Source organism: Rhynchophorus ferrugineus, unplaced genomic scaffold (assembly GCF_030347505.1).
Source record: "Rhynchophorus ferrugineus isolate W39M unplaced genomic scaffold, kcgeb_rfMv2 rfM3, whole genome shotgun sequence".
NCBI lineage: Eukaryota > Metazoa > Arthropoda > Insecta > Coleoptera > Curculionidae > Rhynchophorus > Rhynchophorus ferrugineus.
Window position 1 is genome coordinate 18,119,665 of NW_027472582.1, and position 15,727 is coordinate 18,135,391.

At 31.1% G+C, this 15,727-nt stretch overlaps 1 protein-coding gene across 8 annotated transcripts in view; it reads left to right on the forward strand.

Annotated features, from left to right (window-relative positions):
- Positions 1–15,727, forward strand: part of Cngl (Cyclic nucleotide-gated ion channel-like) — a 444,433-nt gene that overhangs the window by 409,190 nt on the left and 19,516 nt on the right. For 6 of the 8 annotated variants that reach the window (XM_076400452.1, XM_076400450.1, XM_076400451.1 and 3 more), the window contains 9 exons: positions 1,453–1,706; positions 1,829–1,973; positions 5,234–5,716; positions 7,342–7,410; positions 9,171–9,338; positions 10,896–11,141; positions 14,605–14,782; positions 14,846–14,924; positions 14,978–15,183. In XM_076400452.1, coding sequence (XP_076256567.1) covers positions 1,453–1,706; positions 1,829–1,973; positions 5,234–5,716; positions 7,342–7,410; positions 9,171–9,338; positions 10,896–11,141; positions 14,605–14,782; positions 14,846–14,924; positions 14,978–15,183 — 1,828 coding nt within the window. The remainder of the gene's footprint in view (positions 1–1,452; positions 1,707–1,828; positions 1,974–5,233; positions 5,717–7,341; positions 7,411–9,170; positions 9,339–10,895; positions 11,142–14,604; positions 14,783–14,845; positions 14,925–14,977; positions 15,184–15,727) is intronic. The other 2 variants (XM_076400454.1, XM_076400453.1) reach the window with 2 other exon arrangements.

Genomic DNA, 15,727 nt, shown 5'->3' on the forward strand with positions numbered 1-15,727 from the left:
TATAAATGATACTTGATTCGAATGTAGTATTTTCGACGAAAATATGTTGTTATTGCTCTTGCTTCTTGCTCTTGATCTTCAAGATGAAGGTATTCTGATTACGGATATTAATTACAAAAATATAACTTCACATCGATATCATTCGCCAAAAGATCATTAAACATTAGTTCGATTTAAAACTATTCTCTTGTCTTAATATTCCCAACTTAAATATTTATAAAGCTTTCAACACGATTCTCAGAGAAATGGTATTACAGCTTACACCGTTTGATTATTACTTATTTTAATAGTTACAATATTATTGGGTTTATACAACTATCTTTGAAAACTACACTGCGAGACCAATTTTTTTGTTCTATAACATTAAATAAAACGGCTTTTTATCAAATTGTACCTGTTAAACACATACACTTAAACGGATTTTTGCATTGTACCATTTTAAATTTATGATAAATTAATGTACTGTAAATAAATAAAAACAGTATGAAAATTTTAAATCATATGTCTTTATTAATATTATAAATTTTATTCAAAAATAGTAATATATATTTACAAATAGACAATGAATCAAAATAGCTCAAGTTTAAGTGGTCAATAGAAAAAGTAAGCCATATATTCTGAAAGAAAATGACGAAATTTTAACTTTTTCTCTTGTGAAGAGTATAATTCTCTTTCATTACAAACCAGCAGTAATCTGCTAAAATTTTAGCATTCCATAACGCCCTTCTATTTGTTTTATATTCTGGTGTAAGATCATCTTGTTCGTCACTCACCATTCCAAGATTATAGGGAAAAATCGAAGTGGGTATGCAATAAATGTATTTTTAAAGACATTCTGCACTCTATCGTTTTAAATTTTTGTAACAAGTTATTCGCTAAAAACACGACATAATTAGTTTTAAGATTGCCTAAAAATCCATGAATTACTTTCTTTAGAGATAACCAAGTCGGTAATAATTTAGAGATAACAGTTTTCAAATACAGAAATTCTTTACCATTTTTATCCATGGCATTAACAAAATTATTCATTAAACCAAATTTTATAAGGATGGAAGTGTCACATTTTCTTGTGGAATTAGAGGTTCATATTTAACATTTGTTTTACCACAAACAAATTCAGTTCTTTTTGGCCAATCTTTAACTTCATAGTGGTTATGGGTATCTCTACTCTCTCACAAAGAAAGAAAACAACAATATCACGTATAGCAATATTTGATTGAGCCTACAATTGATTTTATGTTTTCATACGTTTTTTTTTTAATCATTGAAAATGCAATAGGAATGGAAGGCTGAGTAATACAACTTTTAAACATAAATAGTATTCATACTATAACTAAGGAACGTGACGTCTTAGGCAACCATATTAATGATTTTAACTATCGAACAAGGAATCTAACCATTAAAGAATTAAAATAAAATAATTTAATATCTAATACAACATTAATTTTATAGATTACTAAAAGAAAAACAAGAAAACGAGGAAAAACAAAAAAGCGGTCAAACTTCACCTCTTCTGTCACCGCAGTCTTCCGCACTACGTTCCCCTCCACCCATCATGGAAGAGACGTCACTCAGCGAGGAACCGCCAGATCCAGCCTTGCCGTTACTACAGCGCATCTTAATGCTGAAGGCGAGAGAGGAGAAGGCCTCGAAGATGGCCAAAACAGGCGTCGGTGGACATAAACCATTACTAAGTAGTATAAAAGGTCAATAAACGCCAATAAAGTCATAATGTCAATAGAGTCAACCAGGTTTAAATCAATGACACATTGCCATTCGAAACCAGTACAAGTTAATTTTGAGTAATAATATGTCTTTATAATTTCAGGTAGTACACCTTGTAGTAGTCAACCAACCTCACCAACCCCCACCTCTCAAACTGTAACATCAAGTAGACCATCATTTTCAGGCCCCACAAAGAATGCCTTAGCAGCAGTTCCAGCCAAATTACTTAATAACAAAATATCATTTAGGTAAATTGTCTTTTTACTCTATAGTTTTTAACTCAACATCAAATACTAACATAGTAGCATTTATGTTTCTGGTTTAATAAGGAAAAAACCAAATAATGTTTAAATTTATTCTTTTTCAAAATATTCTTTGTGAAAATCAATGCGCTTTCTATGCATTGGAACTAATTTATAGTAGGTTTTATTTTAATAAGTTCTAATTTAATATAGGGTTTTTCCATTCTGGTTGAGGTAGCTGTAAAACAAGCATTTTGAACGCATCAAGCGCTTGACCATTTAATTAGTTTTAAAAAAGTGCGATTATGTGGATTGGCACAGGGATAAAACCTGGTTATTTTTTTATGACTGTGAATTGGTTCTGAGGGATATATAAGTTTATCGAGGAATCCCTCACTTATTTACTTCACCATTTTGGCATTATTTGAATATCGTGCCAAAAAAAAAGATACCTCTTTTGATATCATTCAAGATTCAACTCATGTTTTATTAGTTTCACAAAAACCACAGTATTCAGACCATGTAAGGTAAGTGATAATCAAAAGGAGCAATGTTTTATTACTTTCCTTTCATCTTCAAACACATGTTTTTTTACACAATCATTTTACTATAATCTAATTTCTTTATTTACAAACTTTCTATATTGGTTATAGTCCTTCCTTATTATCTTAAAACTGCCTACCAGCTTGCAATCATTACTTCTCAAATATTGAATTTAATTTTTAATTTATTATTATTAAAAATAATTTTAAAAAATTTCATCATAACACTCGATAACACTTTAAGCGATATTTCTGTGTGAATTAAACATATAAAGTAAACCCTTAGCAACATTTAGCGTTTTGTTAGGTTGTAATATAGCATATTCAGTCTCCATAGAAAATATGTCATTTACTCTGCAAGAGATATTACATAATCGAAATGAACATCTAACAAAGCTTTAAAATAAAAATCATACAAATCAGACTTCAAATTTCTCGCGAGGGAACAAGCCGAGAATAGCAGGCAGGATTTAGACCAAATCGCGGTTTTGGAGATAAGGTTTTCGAGATCCGCCAGTTTATGGACGAAAGTATTAGATGAGAAAAGCGAGCGATTGTCGTATTTATTGATTTTTAGCTCTGCTTTCAATTGTACATACTGGCTATTTTGGTCTATTTTGAAAGCTGAATATATCCCCCTAAAATTATGAAACAATTTACGATGCTACGTAATCGCGATGACTGCGAAATAATCAGTTAGAGCAAGTGCAGGAATTCTAGTATTTGGGCTAGAATTTTCTTTTGCTAAAATAATAAAATAAGAAAATATTACAATCTAAAATACATAAAAATACAGCTCTTTCGAAGGCTCTATATGATTTCAAAATTTCGACACCGTTACAGTCCGACTCTGGTATCGGTAAGCAAATACAGTAATTAAAACATATTCGACACGATGACCTTTCTCAGAACGTATTAGAAATGAAAGCATTTAAGATTCACAATCAATGCACAGTTGAGGGACAAATTAAGAAACGTAGATTGCAATAATTTATATATTGCTATCCAATGAAAGTTTAGCGAATTCCTCACAGACTTCTGTGGCAAAATCGACATTTTTATATAACATAGACGACAGCTAACAGCTCCCAAAAAAAAACATGAATCAAGATCATAGAAAGTGACCCAAAAAAATAAGAGACTAATATTGTCCGAGGCTAGAATGGTTGCAGCCGACCGAATCGTAAAGATCGTAGTTCTAAGTTCTAAAGTTCCGCAGCAGCAGTCCCAGTGTATTGATTGAGATTTAGATACACAGAGAATAGGCAGACTCAGAATGCGACCTCCCATGTATATAATTGTGGCCGAGTTTAATTCATCTAAACCACCCAAGGGCACACCAAGTGAGTATACTCGTAAATACTACAGCTGGAAATTAAAATATATTACTGAGGACAATTAAAAAATATAATTTTAATAAAAATTTTACACGTAACTTTTGTACAAAATATGTTTGAAATACATCAAAAAACAATTTCTAGTCTGACTACTGATAACTTATTTTCTAATTGTACATTGTTATTGCATTAAATACTAAATATAAATAACTATAAATTAAAAAATAGTTTGTCCAAAATATATTTAAAAATACAATATTTTAATTTACTGAACATAGTAATTACATGTTACAATTTTGATTACAAAACATTCTTTTCTTTTTTATATATTTTTATAAATATGAATTTTTTTAAAATATTTCCTTTGCAATCCTATTTATTTGTTTCATTCATCCAGACAAGCAACACCTAATTATTATATTACATTGCCGTTACTCAGCTCATGTTGTACACAACTAATCCTTTTAAAAAAGATCATTATTTGCTGAAATAATATCTGAAGAATTTTCATTAAATTTGTTTTTGTAGATTCTTGCCAATAAAAAAAGCGTCTAAGGATAGCTTCGCGCACAAACAAATTAAAATAGGTTCCTGGTGTTATTAAATAATATTCATATAACATAAAGGCAGAATCTGAAAAATATATATGACCATGTTTGCTTCCAATATTACCACATACACACTTAGTTTTTAAAATTTTTGGTGTTATACTGTCAGGTTCTAATCAGCATGAGTTGAAGGCACAAATTCGTCTGTTTCAAAAACATCTTCGAAGAAGATGAAAAGAGAGAATTTTTTCTTTATATTTGTACGTACTTCTAATTCGTTTTCAAGATTCTAATGTGGACAGAGCAACTACTATTCCAATATTTAACTTGCAGCCATATTTTCTTATTCGATATGTTAAAGAGAAATGATGTGTAAACATACACATTTTACGTACTTCAATTCAATGATCGATGTATATTGTACTGAAAGACTTACCATTAAACTTTAACACTAAACTTTACAATTAGGAATTGCATCTTGGTTAAAAGCAATGATCTTCTACATTTGTGTCCATAATAATCTAGTTGGCCTGAAATACAAAGAATAATGTCATCTCCAGAATGGCTAGAGGATTCAGACGCGCAAAACATGGTTACGGGTGTGCCAATTATGGTCCCATTCTATATTTATATGATTTATGTAGACAATCTCCTCGAGACATTATATATAATCCTTCAAAATTAATTCACAGTTTTAGAAATTCGTTATATTTAAATTCGTCAGAATCCAGATCTATTTATTTACATTACAGTTGTCTAATTTACACTTTTCTGCCTTTAATAATTATTTTATATTATCTGATCATGACACATAAATAATATGATGTATCTTTCGGCAGAGATAGAATTAAATTACACACAAGCGCCAAAGAAAAAGACTCGAGCATCAAAGATTCCTTGTTGAAGGACAGCGACCCGCCGGCTGTCACCGAATTGTCAAGCATGAATGTGCCAACCGTACCGTCCAATAACGTATTAAGTAGTAGTAGTAGTAGTAGTCAAACGGAACACCCGACACATAGTTCCGATAGCAAACCTAGTGGCCATAGCAGTAGTGAAAAACTTAGTGACAATAAAACGGTCAGTGTCCCGATCGATACCGATAACGAACGAAACTTACCGAAACGATTCACGAGTACCGAGAGCACGGAACGTAACGAGGCTCATTGGTCGAAGTTGAAGCGGGCCGCTATCTCGGAGGGTAGCAGCCTCTCAATCGTCAACAAAGAATCGGTGGATAATGGAAATGGAACAAGCGAAGGGAAAGAGAAGCTGACAAAGAAACCCAGTCTAGTTTTGACAAAGAAAACAAAACATTATAGGTGAGTATTCTATTTTCATTAATGCTATTAGATATACATTAATTAATGTTTTAAATAATGTGAATAATAATAATATAACTAACCTAAAATTAGACACCACAAATGACAAACATAAACTTATATAATTTATTTTAATTATTTTATTATATACGTTCTTTTGAGTTATATTTCACTTCTTTCGTGATAGTTTTTATACTGACATTAAGACATTTTTAACGAAATTACTTAACGTAGCCTGGATAGTAAAATAAATAAATTTATTTCGCATGTGACTTTTAGTAAGTCGTAAACATTCTTGATAAAGATAACCTTGATGTATGAGACCTAAATATAAATTCGTTTTATTACCATTCAAACCTACAAAACCAAAGAAGGAAAACCAAAAACGGGAGACTAATCTATTCTATCATTCAAAATAATTGTAAAAAGTTCTTATTTATTTAACTATCGGCTGAGGTTTATAGTAAATGGATAAAAACAATCATGTTTATTTGTTTTAGATGACGTTATCAAATACAATCACTCAATAAGTCTCGGATTTAGCCGAGAAAAACAATTTTTCTTACAGATAATCGATTTTCTTTATCACTATTCTCTCCTCTAAAACTTGACTCAAAGGCTCCCCTAACTTTTTGATGCATTTTTTTTAAATGATGTGTCTCTGCTCTCGAAATAGGCCTTAGTTTCGACAAACGCTTATACAATTAAGCCAAATTTAACTTTTAAAATCTTATTGAGAGTTACAAAAACCAATGGTCACCGAGTACTCGATCTGGAATGTAGTGTGAGCGAGAAAATCATTCATTCAATTAAATCATCGTTTCATGTAAATTCGACTTTATTGTTGTATCATGAATTATGTATTTAATTAATTCGGTAATATCCACGTAATACTTACGTGTTCATTTATAATCTATAAGCATTTTTGAAAAATATTTCCACTCAAATAGATGTATCTCTAAAATATATATTTTGGACCTTATAACTGCAGCTTCTTCAAATGTACCAAAACCTGATCTCGAATTATTCTCGACATGTAAAAATAAACAGATATGTTAGGTGCTAAGTCAGGACTATATGACTTTTGGAGGTGAATGATTCATTCTAAAATGTTTATTAATTTATTCGCTTGCACACAGTATCAAGCGGTTTTGAACAAATTTCACGAGATACTCCTTTAACCGAATAAAATCTAGAAATGAAATCAACTTATGTTCTATTTATTCCGTCCAATATTTCTATTCAAAATATTAAAACAATCATGATTTAATACCATCTATAATAACACAGATGGCGCTCGTACTTATATAAAAGTACTGTATTATATTTATATAAAAATATAATGAGTACTTATTTCACGAGTTAAAAGTTAGAAACATCGTCTCTACATGCAAAAACAAAAGTCGGATAACAAATATCTCTTTCTATTTAGTATTATTTAATTCAGCTAAAAGGTGTTCTTTTACTTTTAAACTTTCAACATCCAAACTACAACATAAAAGCAACAATACTCCTAAAACAACATTAAAATAAAAAATGCCAATAAAATATCAGATTATAATAAAAATATTCTCATTACTTATTAATTTACTCATGAATGTACATGTGATTTTTTCCCATTGAAGCTCCAACGATGATGATAATGTTAAGAAAATAGAGACAACACCATTTGCATTTCATACACACCGATATAGGTTTGTAACTTTCTTCCCCTTGATTTTCATGTAAAATAAACCTGGCACAAATTGTGTTGCACCACTGTCCTTTAATAACTAAATGTAATTGTAGTTGTGTAATAGCTAAATATATATCCTATCTCTATAAATATAGTAGATTGGTGTTTTTTGCTGTACCATATAAACAATAAGCGATAAAAATAAATATAATGCTTTTAGTTATTCGAATTTTAAAATCACAATTAATTTTTATATAGTTTCGATTTCAATCTTTTGTATTTATATATAGTGTGTTCTTTTATAACAGATGTTGAATAATATAATTTGTTTACAGGGTAGCCTAAAAATTAGGATTATATGATTATTGATTAGGATGCTGGTTTTGCATCGATCCATTTTTGCACTTCTATACTATTTCGAAACGATATGCCAGCCAAACCATGCTACATTAATCTGAACAAGTGATCATTCGAACTGTCACAATGAGCTTCTAAACCCATGCAACGTGTGCCTAGGCATTGTCTTGCTTAGAAGCTCTTCTTTTTGCCTAGCAAACCATGATACCGCCTAGCAAACTGTTCGAAATGGCATTTTCAGTCAAGTCGTATGGTAATCACGATTTTTGGTCATTCCCATCGGATGCAACGCCTGGAAATAGTTAATTGCAGTGAACTGCCAACTGTCTAAAAATTCTTTGATAATTTGAGTTGAATTTGTGTACAATAAGACTTGCAAATCATTATATTCGGACTTTGTTAACACTCTAGGCCATTCTTTGCCGGTGATATCAAAATCGCTACTTTGAAATAATTACAACCAAAGTTGTGGACTTAGGAAATCGATTTATTCACATTAAACAACAAAAGTAATAATTGTAGAAAAGGCCAATAACCGTTCAATTTGATTGAGTGTACACTGAGCAGCTTAATAGGAAACTATTATTTTATATAGAAAAATGTCAAAATTATCGAATTTAACGGTTAGGTTAGATTGTTTAGCAATTATTTACATAAATACTATATATTTTCACCAATCCCTGATCAAAATGCATGCAAGCACCTAATATTTGTCAGGTAACTAAATTTTTAAATTTTAATTTTAATTTATCAAAAATTGACCTCTTGAACTGAAAAAGACAACGAGCTATCCCAAAATAGGTTTGCATCAAGATAATAAAGAACTTTTCGAGAAATATAAGGCTAGATGTTCAGTGCCTAAACTAGATGAATAATATTCAAAGTCAACAGTTAGTCGAAAAGCAAAATATAGCCGGTAACCAAAACAAAAACCCAAACGGTACACAATTATATTTAATAAAAATTTCGACATTAAAGACAAAAACTGCTAAATGCTAGGCCGAAACAATAAGAAAATAGTGTTTTGAAACTTGGGCATGACAGAGTCTAAAGAAACGCAATGGTCCGATATATACGTTAGAACTATATACTATGCACTCGAATTTATGTATGCTTGCCTAGTACGTTGAGCTATTAGTTATGAAGAAAGTTTACATAGCCTTTTTAAGATTACAATATATTATATTAGTATGACTTCTAGAAAATTAATATTTATCAATATATATGGAACAACTCAGCATTTTGTACAGCTTATATTAATAAAACTGCATTATGTGATTTAGAATACTTACTGGTTTGTTTGTGAAAGTTTCATTTTCACAATTTAATGTCTAATATTATCTAATTTTTGGGCTACTTTATATGTGAATGCTCTTTAATTTCTATATATTTTGCTACAACCTTTTGTAAATGCATTTTTAGATCTATTGACGATTTATCGCCAGAGTATGGCCCTCTGCCTTTTGTAAAAAAGCTGAAAATATTAAACGAACGCCAGAAACTAGAAGAACTGGAGATAGCAATGAAGACGAGAAGTTTCTCGTTAGACATTCCAGAAGTACAAAACGAATCCAGTGAGACACTCACCAGGTATATAAAATAACATTAATTAGTTTAAGTGCTAATTTTCTCTCCCAATTGATTGCCAATCCTTATTTGTTTCAAATCTAATTGTCATTAATAGTATTAAAAATGCGTGTATGTATATGTGAGCATCCATCCTGTATCGGAACAATTATCGGTAACAACAATTTGATTTGGTCTTTGTAAATAATATGTTATTCCCCGGGAGACAAAAGGTTTTTACAGAATTATGGAATTCCCAACACTAAAAAAGCTGGACCAATAAAAACCCCGACACAGATACTCAACGGTCTTCAACGACAAATTTTGGTGGCTGCAGGTAAACACTCATGTCGAACGTCAACACTCACTTCGAATCAGGCATCCCGTTTGTGAAGAATTTCACGAACATGCTCAGTGTAAGGATACATAGGCAAACCTCGGTAGAAAACCAACTACAACAATCCCAATCGTAACCCAGGGTCTCTGTCGCCCGCAAAATACTCACTATCCCGAAAAGCAGAAGAAAAGCATAAGAAAAAACTACAACTCCGGGTTCTCTCGAGAAGATGTGTCGTCAACTGTAAATTGTCAATCGCTCGAATAAACCATAAATAATTTCGTTTCTACCGCTTCACCACGTACCAATCCTTCAATTGTCACATCAGAAATGCGATTCGAGATGGTTCAATTATTAGAACATATAACTGAAGATTAAGTTGATGAAATCAGACCGCATTCATTTCACTATATTCCGACCAGTTCTCCAGCAATTTATTCCCAGAGCATTGTTAAAAGAGACCGACGGGTATATGTGTCGGGGTTTTTATAGGTCCAGCTCCATTCATAAACCAAGCATTCCTAGGTTTAGTTAAGTAAAAAATATACTAATATATTAGTATATTATAAGTATTAGTATAAAAATATTAGTATTAAAATATAAAAATGTCACAACTAAAGTTCTAAGGTCACGAATGCTGGATTGAAAATATTCAAAGGCCACTATCAATAAACTATTTCAATAAAACAATATTCGAGCTTTAAAAAGTCTCCCTGATTGGTGGATTCCCAGCAGAACCATCACAGTTCAGGGTGTAAGATCACCAAATGCAAGCTGAGGTTGCTATGAACTAAAGCATACTTTACTAGAATTTGTATAAAAGCTTGCAACTCAAGGTGAATGGCCACCAAAAGACTACACCTTCGAAATTTCGACAGAAAGAGTAATATTTAAGAGCTCAGCATAGGAAAACTGGCGGACGAAGATACCGGCGATACTCACAAATTATTTTACAACTATAGGCTGTCCAGACGGGACAGCGATTATCTGCATTCGTTTGGTCATTTCTTTAGTAGAAAGGTGTTATATCACGCGACTGTTGACAGGCCTGGAAACAAAAACTGTGTATTCAAATACAAGGGGGATGCCTATATTGAAACTGAATGCTAGTGATGAGTGAGATGTCTATATATACAGGTAGTTTGGTTTATGTCCGAATAAATTTAAATCTTCAGGTCGCCCCATCCTTCCTTAAATAAAAATTGTATTCCTTTAAAATCTTTTGCATTTCTTAACTTATATAGATCGCAGTCAGAAGGTTCTTCAATGCATCAAGACCAACTACAAGAAAAACAGTTCCTCTGCGCTCCTCTCGCTCCATCGCCATTACACTCGTCAAACGAATCCAACGAAACACCAGAACGAAGAAACCTGAAGTCAATTTTAAAAAAGCTGTCTGAGGACACAAAAGAAAAAGACAAGGAACCGGGGAAAGATGTGGGCAAGCAGGAAAAAATGCCTGAAAAAATGGACTCCACCGAATTTAGAAGGTAAAGTCAGTTGGTTTAAACAACTTTATTTGGCTTTATTTTATGCACAAATCCACATGACTCTGTATAAATAGATCTGCCCAATACTCTAAAATAATAATTAAAAATGATTAAATTAAAATCCCTAAAATTATTTAATTTTTGTTTATGAGATTTTGTATTTGTCTTCATTTTATTTAAATTTATTTTTTGCGTAGAAATATATATAATATATTATAATATCATAGAAAATTGCTAAACATTTTTTTTGTACTTCAACAATCTGCTTCTTTTTAAAATACTATAGACATATATTAAATTACAGGATTTTTGATGATGAAGAAAAAATATTCTTGAAAGGACAATGAATTCTAAACTTTTCTGTAATTTTAAGATATTAGTTTTATATATTAGCTAAATTATTTAAAGACAATAGAATTGTCTTTCATTGATGGCAAGTATAAAGGTATATCTAAATAAACGTTATTTTAGTTTATAGTGTGTATTGTATGTACTGTAATTATTTGTATGTAAATTCTGAATGATCTTCTACAACCTTTTTACTATTTTTCGTCTATAACTTTTTGTAGAACCTTTTAATTAATCTAATATTATATGTAACTATATTTCTTCCTTTATTTAAAAACTTATTTTTAGAAATCAATATTTTATCAGTTAACAGACCCTAAAAAATAACTATAACAAACAACATGTCTTGTACATGATTAAACAACTCTTACACATAACAAGACAATAAATCATTAACTACACCTTATTTAAACAAGCATAGTTTTCATCCCCAGTAGGGGATCCAGGATTTTAGTTTTTAAGAAGACTTGACCTTGCTGAAAATATTTTCAAGTTTACAATTGAACAGGGCTCACATACTTTTGGGGTAACTTGAGTCCCTTAACCACTAACTCTGGATCCGTTATTGTTAAACCCTCCACATTTTCACATTATTTGTGCTGGAATATATATTAAAGGAAATGTAGAAAATATACCTCTTGTAACCATTTTAGCCACAATTATATCTTCGATACTGCGTCCCTCACATCAATACTCATTTTATTTCCACTTTAATGGATCGGAAATTAAAAATGCATGGGATCGACTTAGAAATCTGTTTTAATATAGAAAATACATTACAATTACCCTAAGATCTTAATTGCTGTGATATACTAACTGAGTTTAATATCGTGTAATAATATAAGTTTCTACAAAACAAACTAATCAAACAAATATTAAAATCAGCATGGTTCATTAGTTAAAAAGTTATTGAAAAGGACATTATCAAATAATTCTAAAATGATATTCTAATCAGATGGTAAATGCGTTTACCAGTTAGTAGGGATTTACATAGATATATAACTAAAACTATAATTGTGAATGCAAATTGTAAATGCAAACATGTATTGAAATACAACAGCAATCAGTCAATAATAATTAATCCACTAAAAGTTGCTAATTAAAAGACTTTATCAATACGGAATGTAGCTACAAAATGACAAAACTGATGATGTCAAATTGTATCATAAACTTATACATATTTAACTACAAAAGACCAGAGCAGATGAGAACGAGCCTTAACGTTATTTAATGCCCTTAACTCAGATATTCAACCCGTATATCAAGATTAGTTCTAGTTTTGGACTTCGTGCACGGTGACAGAATTGTGCTCATATAATGGTTCCGCTGATGACGTTACTTTAAACATTATTTGGAACTTGGTTTTGTGCTGTGATTGTGCTTCGGAACGTATGAAAATGTAGAAATATTGCAATGTCGATTCAAAATATTTTTGTTAGGTTTGTGAATGTTCTATGATTAACAAACGAGGAAAAATCATGACAAAAGCACTCAAATATACGTATTTGATTTTGTTGTATTAAATACTAACTAGCCATAGGAACCAAAATTGTTTCACGTGCAGAACAAAGCTGTATAAAAGGCTATTTGGTGAAAATGTATACTTCTCCTTTTATGCGTCAACGTTATGAAAAGAACAGAAAAATTATCAATGTTACTATTGATCAATGGTGTAAATGCAAACAAAATAGCATAGTATAAATATCCCAACGTATCATTAGTGCCAGTTCTACATACGGACCAATATGGATCCACTGGCAATTTGTTCAGGAACATGTGCAAAAATTGCCAAAAGTTGTTTCCAAAACTGCCATATGCAAGAATGACAAAAGGAATATTTTGTAAGGTATTTGTTGTAAAGGTTTACAAACGCTTGATGAATCAGCAGTACGGGCATCGTTTCAAAGTGTTCTTCAAAACTTTCTCAGTGACCACTAATCACCGCATTAAGAGCACGTAATCGACAATTTGATTCGAAATTAACAAAATATTGAAGCTCAAATGTCTCTCCAACACATTTTCTGCATTCACATTCTGATTTTCCCCACAACATTTGGACGACATGAGCAATGAGCAAGAATAACGGCTACACCAAGATATAGCGAAAATCGAATTACAAGGATTTTAGGACGAAGGCACGAAGGCATGTTCGTGAAATAATAGTAATCGCGTTGCGTGACCCTAATGCGTGAAACAAATCCCAAACAGCAACAGACTCAATTAAACCTCTGTTAATTTCTGATTTATAATATTTAATTCAATAAGTGGCCGTTAATAGTCAAAAAAGTAAAATAACGAATTTAGTGAGAACTTTAAAAACCAGAACTTTAAAAATGGACTGCTGATTTGAATTTAGCTCCTTAACTTACCCTATAAACAGCTTTTGATTGCTCAGGTCCAAAACCTTGAATACTTGGGTTATTATCCTTCCAGCTTAGACCTTTTCTCTACACCACTTCATTGATTTTTAAAACAACAGTTTTTACAAGCATTTTATTGAAGTTATTCAAACTGGTATCTTTTTCTTCTCATTTTCTTTCAGGCCTTTAATTTTTATATTGTAATAAACCTCCGCCATCTTAGAGAAACTTAAACCATTACAAATACTTAGATGCTATAAACATTTATTGTCGCATATTTTTTTAATAAAACATAAGTTTCCATAAAATGTTTTCAAATTTAAAAAACAAGGTCCATAGCCATTGTTTCCTCTGGTCTATAAACACCATAAATAACATATAATAGGAAAACTTCAGACTCTATTTTACAATGTACGTAGTTGGTAATAGAAAGTAATTATAAAGAAAGTACTCGAAAATAATTATCACTATATATTTCAGTAACAAATCTATTGTGTTCCAACGCATTAATGTAACAAATTACAGAAATTTAAACATTTCACCACTCTGCTACATACAAAAACAAATATATTCATATTCTGATGATCATACGAACAATCTGACATGTTAACATTACAGAAACTTTAGAATAACAGTGAACCAAATGGAATACGTTACACGACTACTACAAACGAACTACCAACAAACTATACACCAGCACCGTTCTTTCTTAACTAACAGTTTATTTATCTAAAAATTAAAAGCGTATTCTCTAGGTTAATGCGAGCGCCTACGATAGAAGGATATGCCGCCAGACATAGTAAACTATCTAAAAGTGTCACTTTCAACAGGGACACATTGCAAAGCCCGCCGAACAGCGCAAACACAATTCTTGGAACACCCCAAAGCCTATTTCCTTTTCCTACCGATAATGGTTTAGATATTAAGCAGGAGGTACGTCTTATTTTCCACTAGAAATGTCTAAGTATAGATATTAATTTTAATTGAAACTTGCAGGAGAAGATCAATGAGCTAGATCGTTGCGGAATACAATTAGTGCCTAACAAACCGAATAATCAAGTTAAGATTATTAAAAGTAAGATATTTCAGTGATCTCCTCTGAGATATCTAACACAATTGAATTTGCAGCCTCACTAGAGGATGAGCAGCAGTATTTTGCGGATATTCTCTTGGCAATCAAACAAGTTATCAGTGCGCATCTTCAGGAGATGCAGCAGAAATTCCAGGAGAGATTCGACAAACTTGAGGAGGAGCTGCGTGGGAAAAACGAGCTGATTCAACAGTTGAAATCTCATATCTGCGACTTAGAAAAGATGACGGACGATTCATTAACGGTAAGTGAATGTATCGTTATTATGAACCCAGTTACATATAAATTGAATTATCGAAATACATAATATCAATAATCGCACAGTGGTAGAAACTCGATCACGATGTATTAAGTAAGTCGTGTTTCTCACATAATTGAGGAGGCAATAATTTAAAAATGATACATTATACTAATAAAACTTGTTTTTACAAGATTTTCACCGTAATATCAGAAATATAATATTAATTAAAGTAATATATATCTGTATATTTAAACATATTAAAATATATGCAAACTATCTTAAAAACTCAAAGTAATTTTTTTATTGTATTGAATTACATCTATTTTCCATTTAGTTTCAAATAATCAACAAAGTATTAATAAATTTGAATTACTACACCACTGAACATTATAACAAAAGTATTAAAAGATTATTTTCAGAGTATCAAATAAATTAAAAATCCTCACTTTTATGTTATATATAAATATGGAATAATAAACTAAGTAATACATGTTTGTACACTAATACAGGTAATATGAATAAAGCTATTTTAAAATTGATATTTACC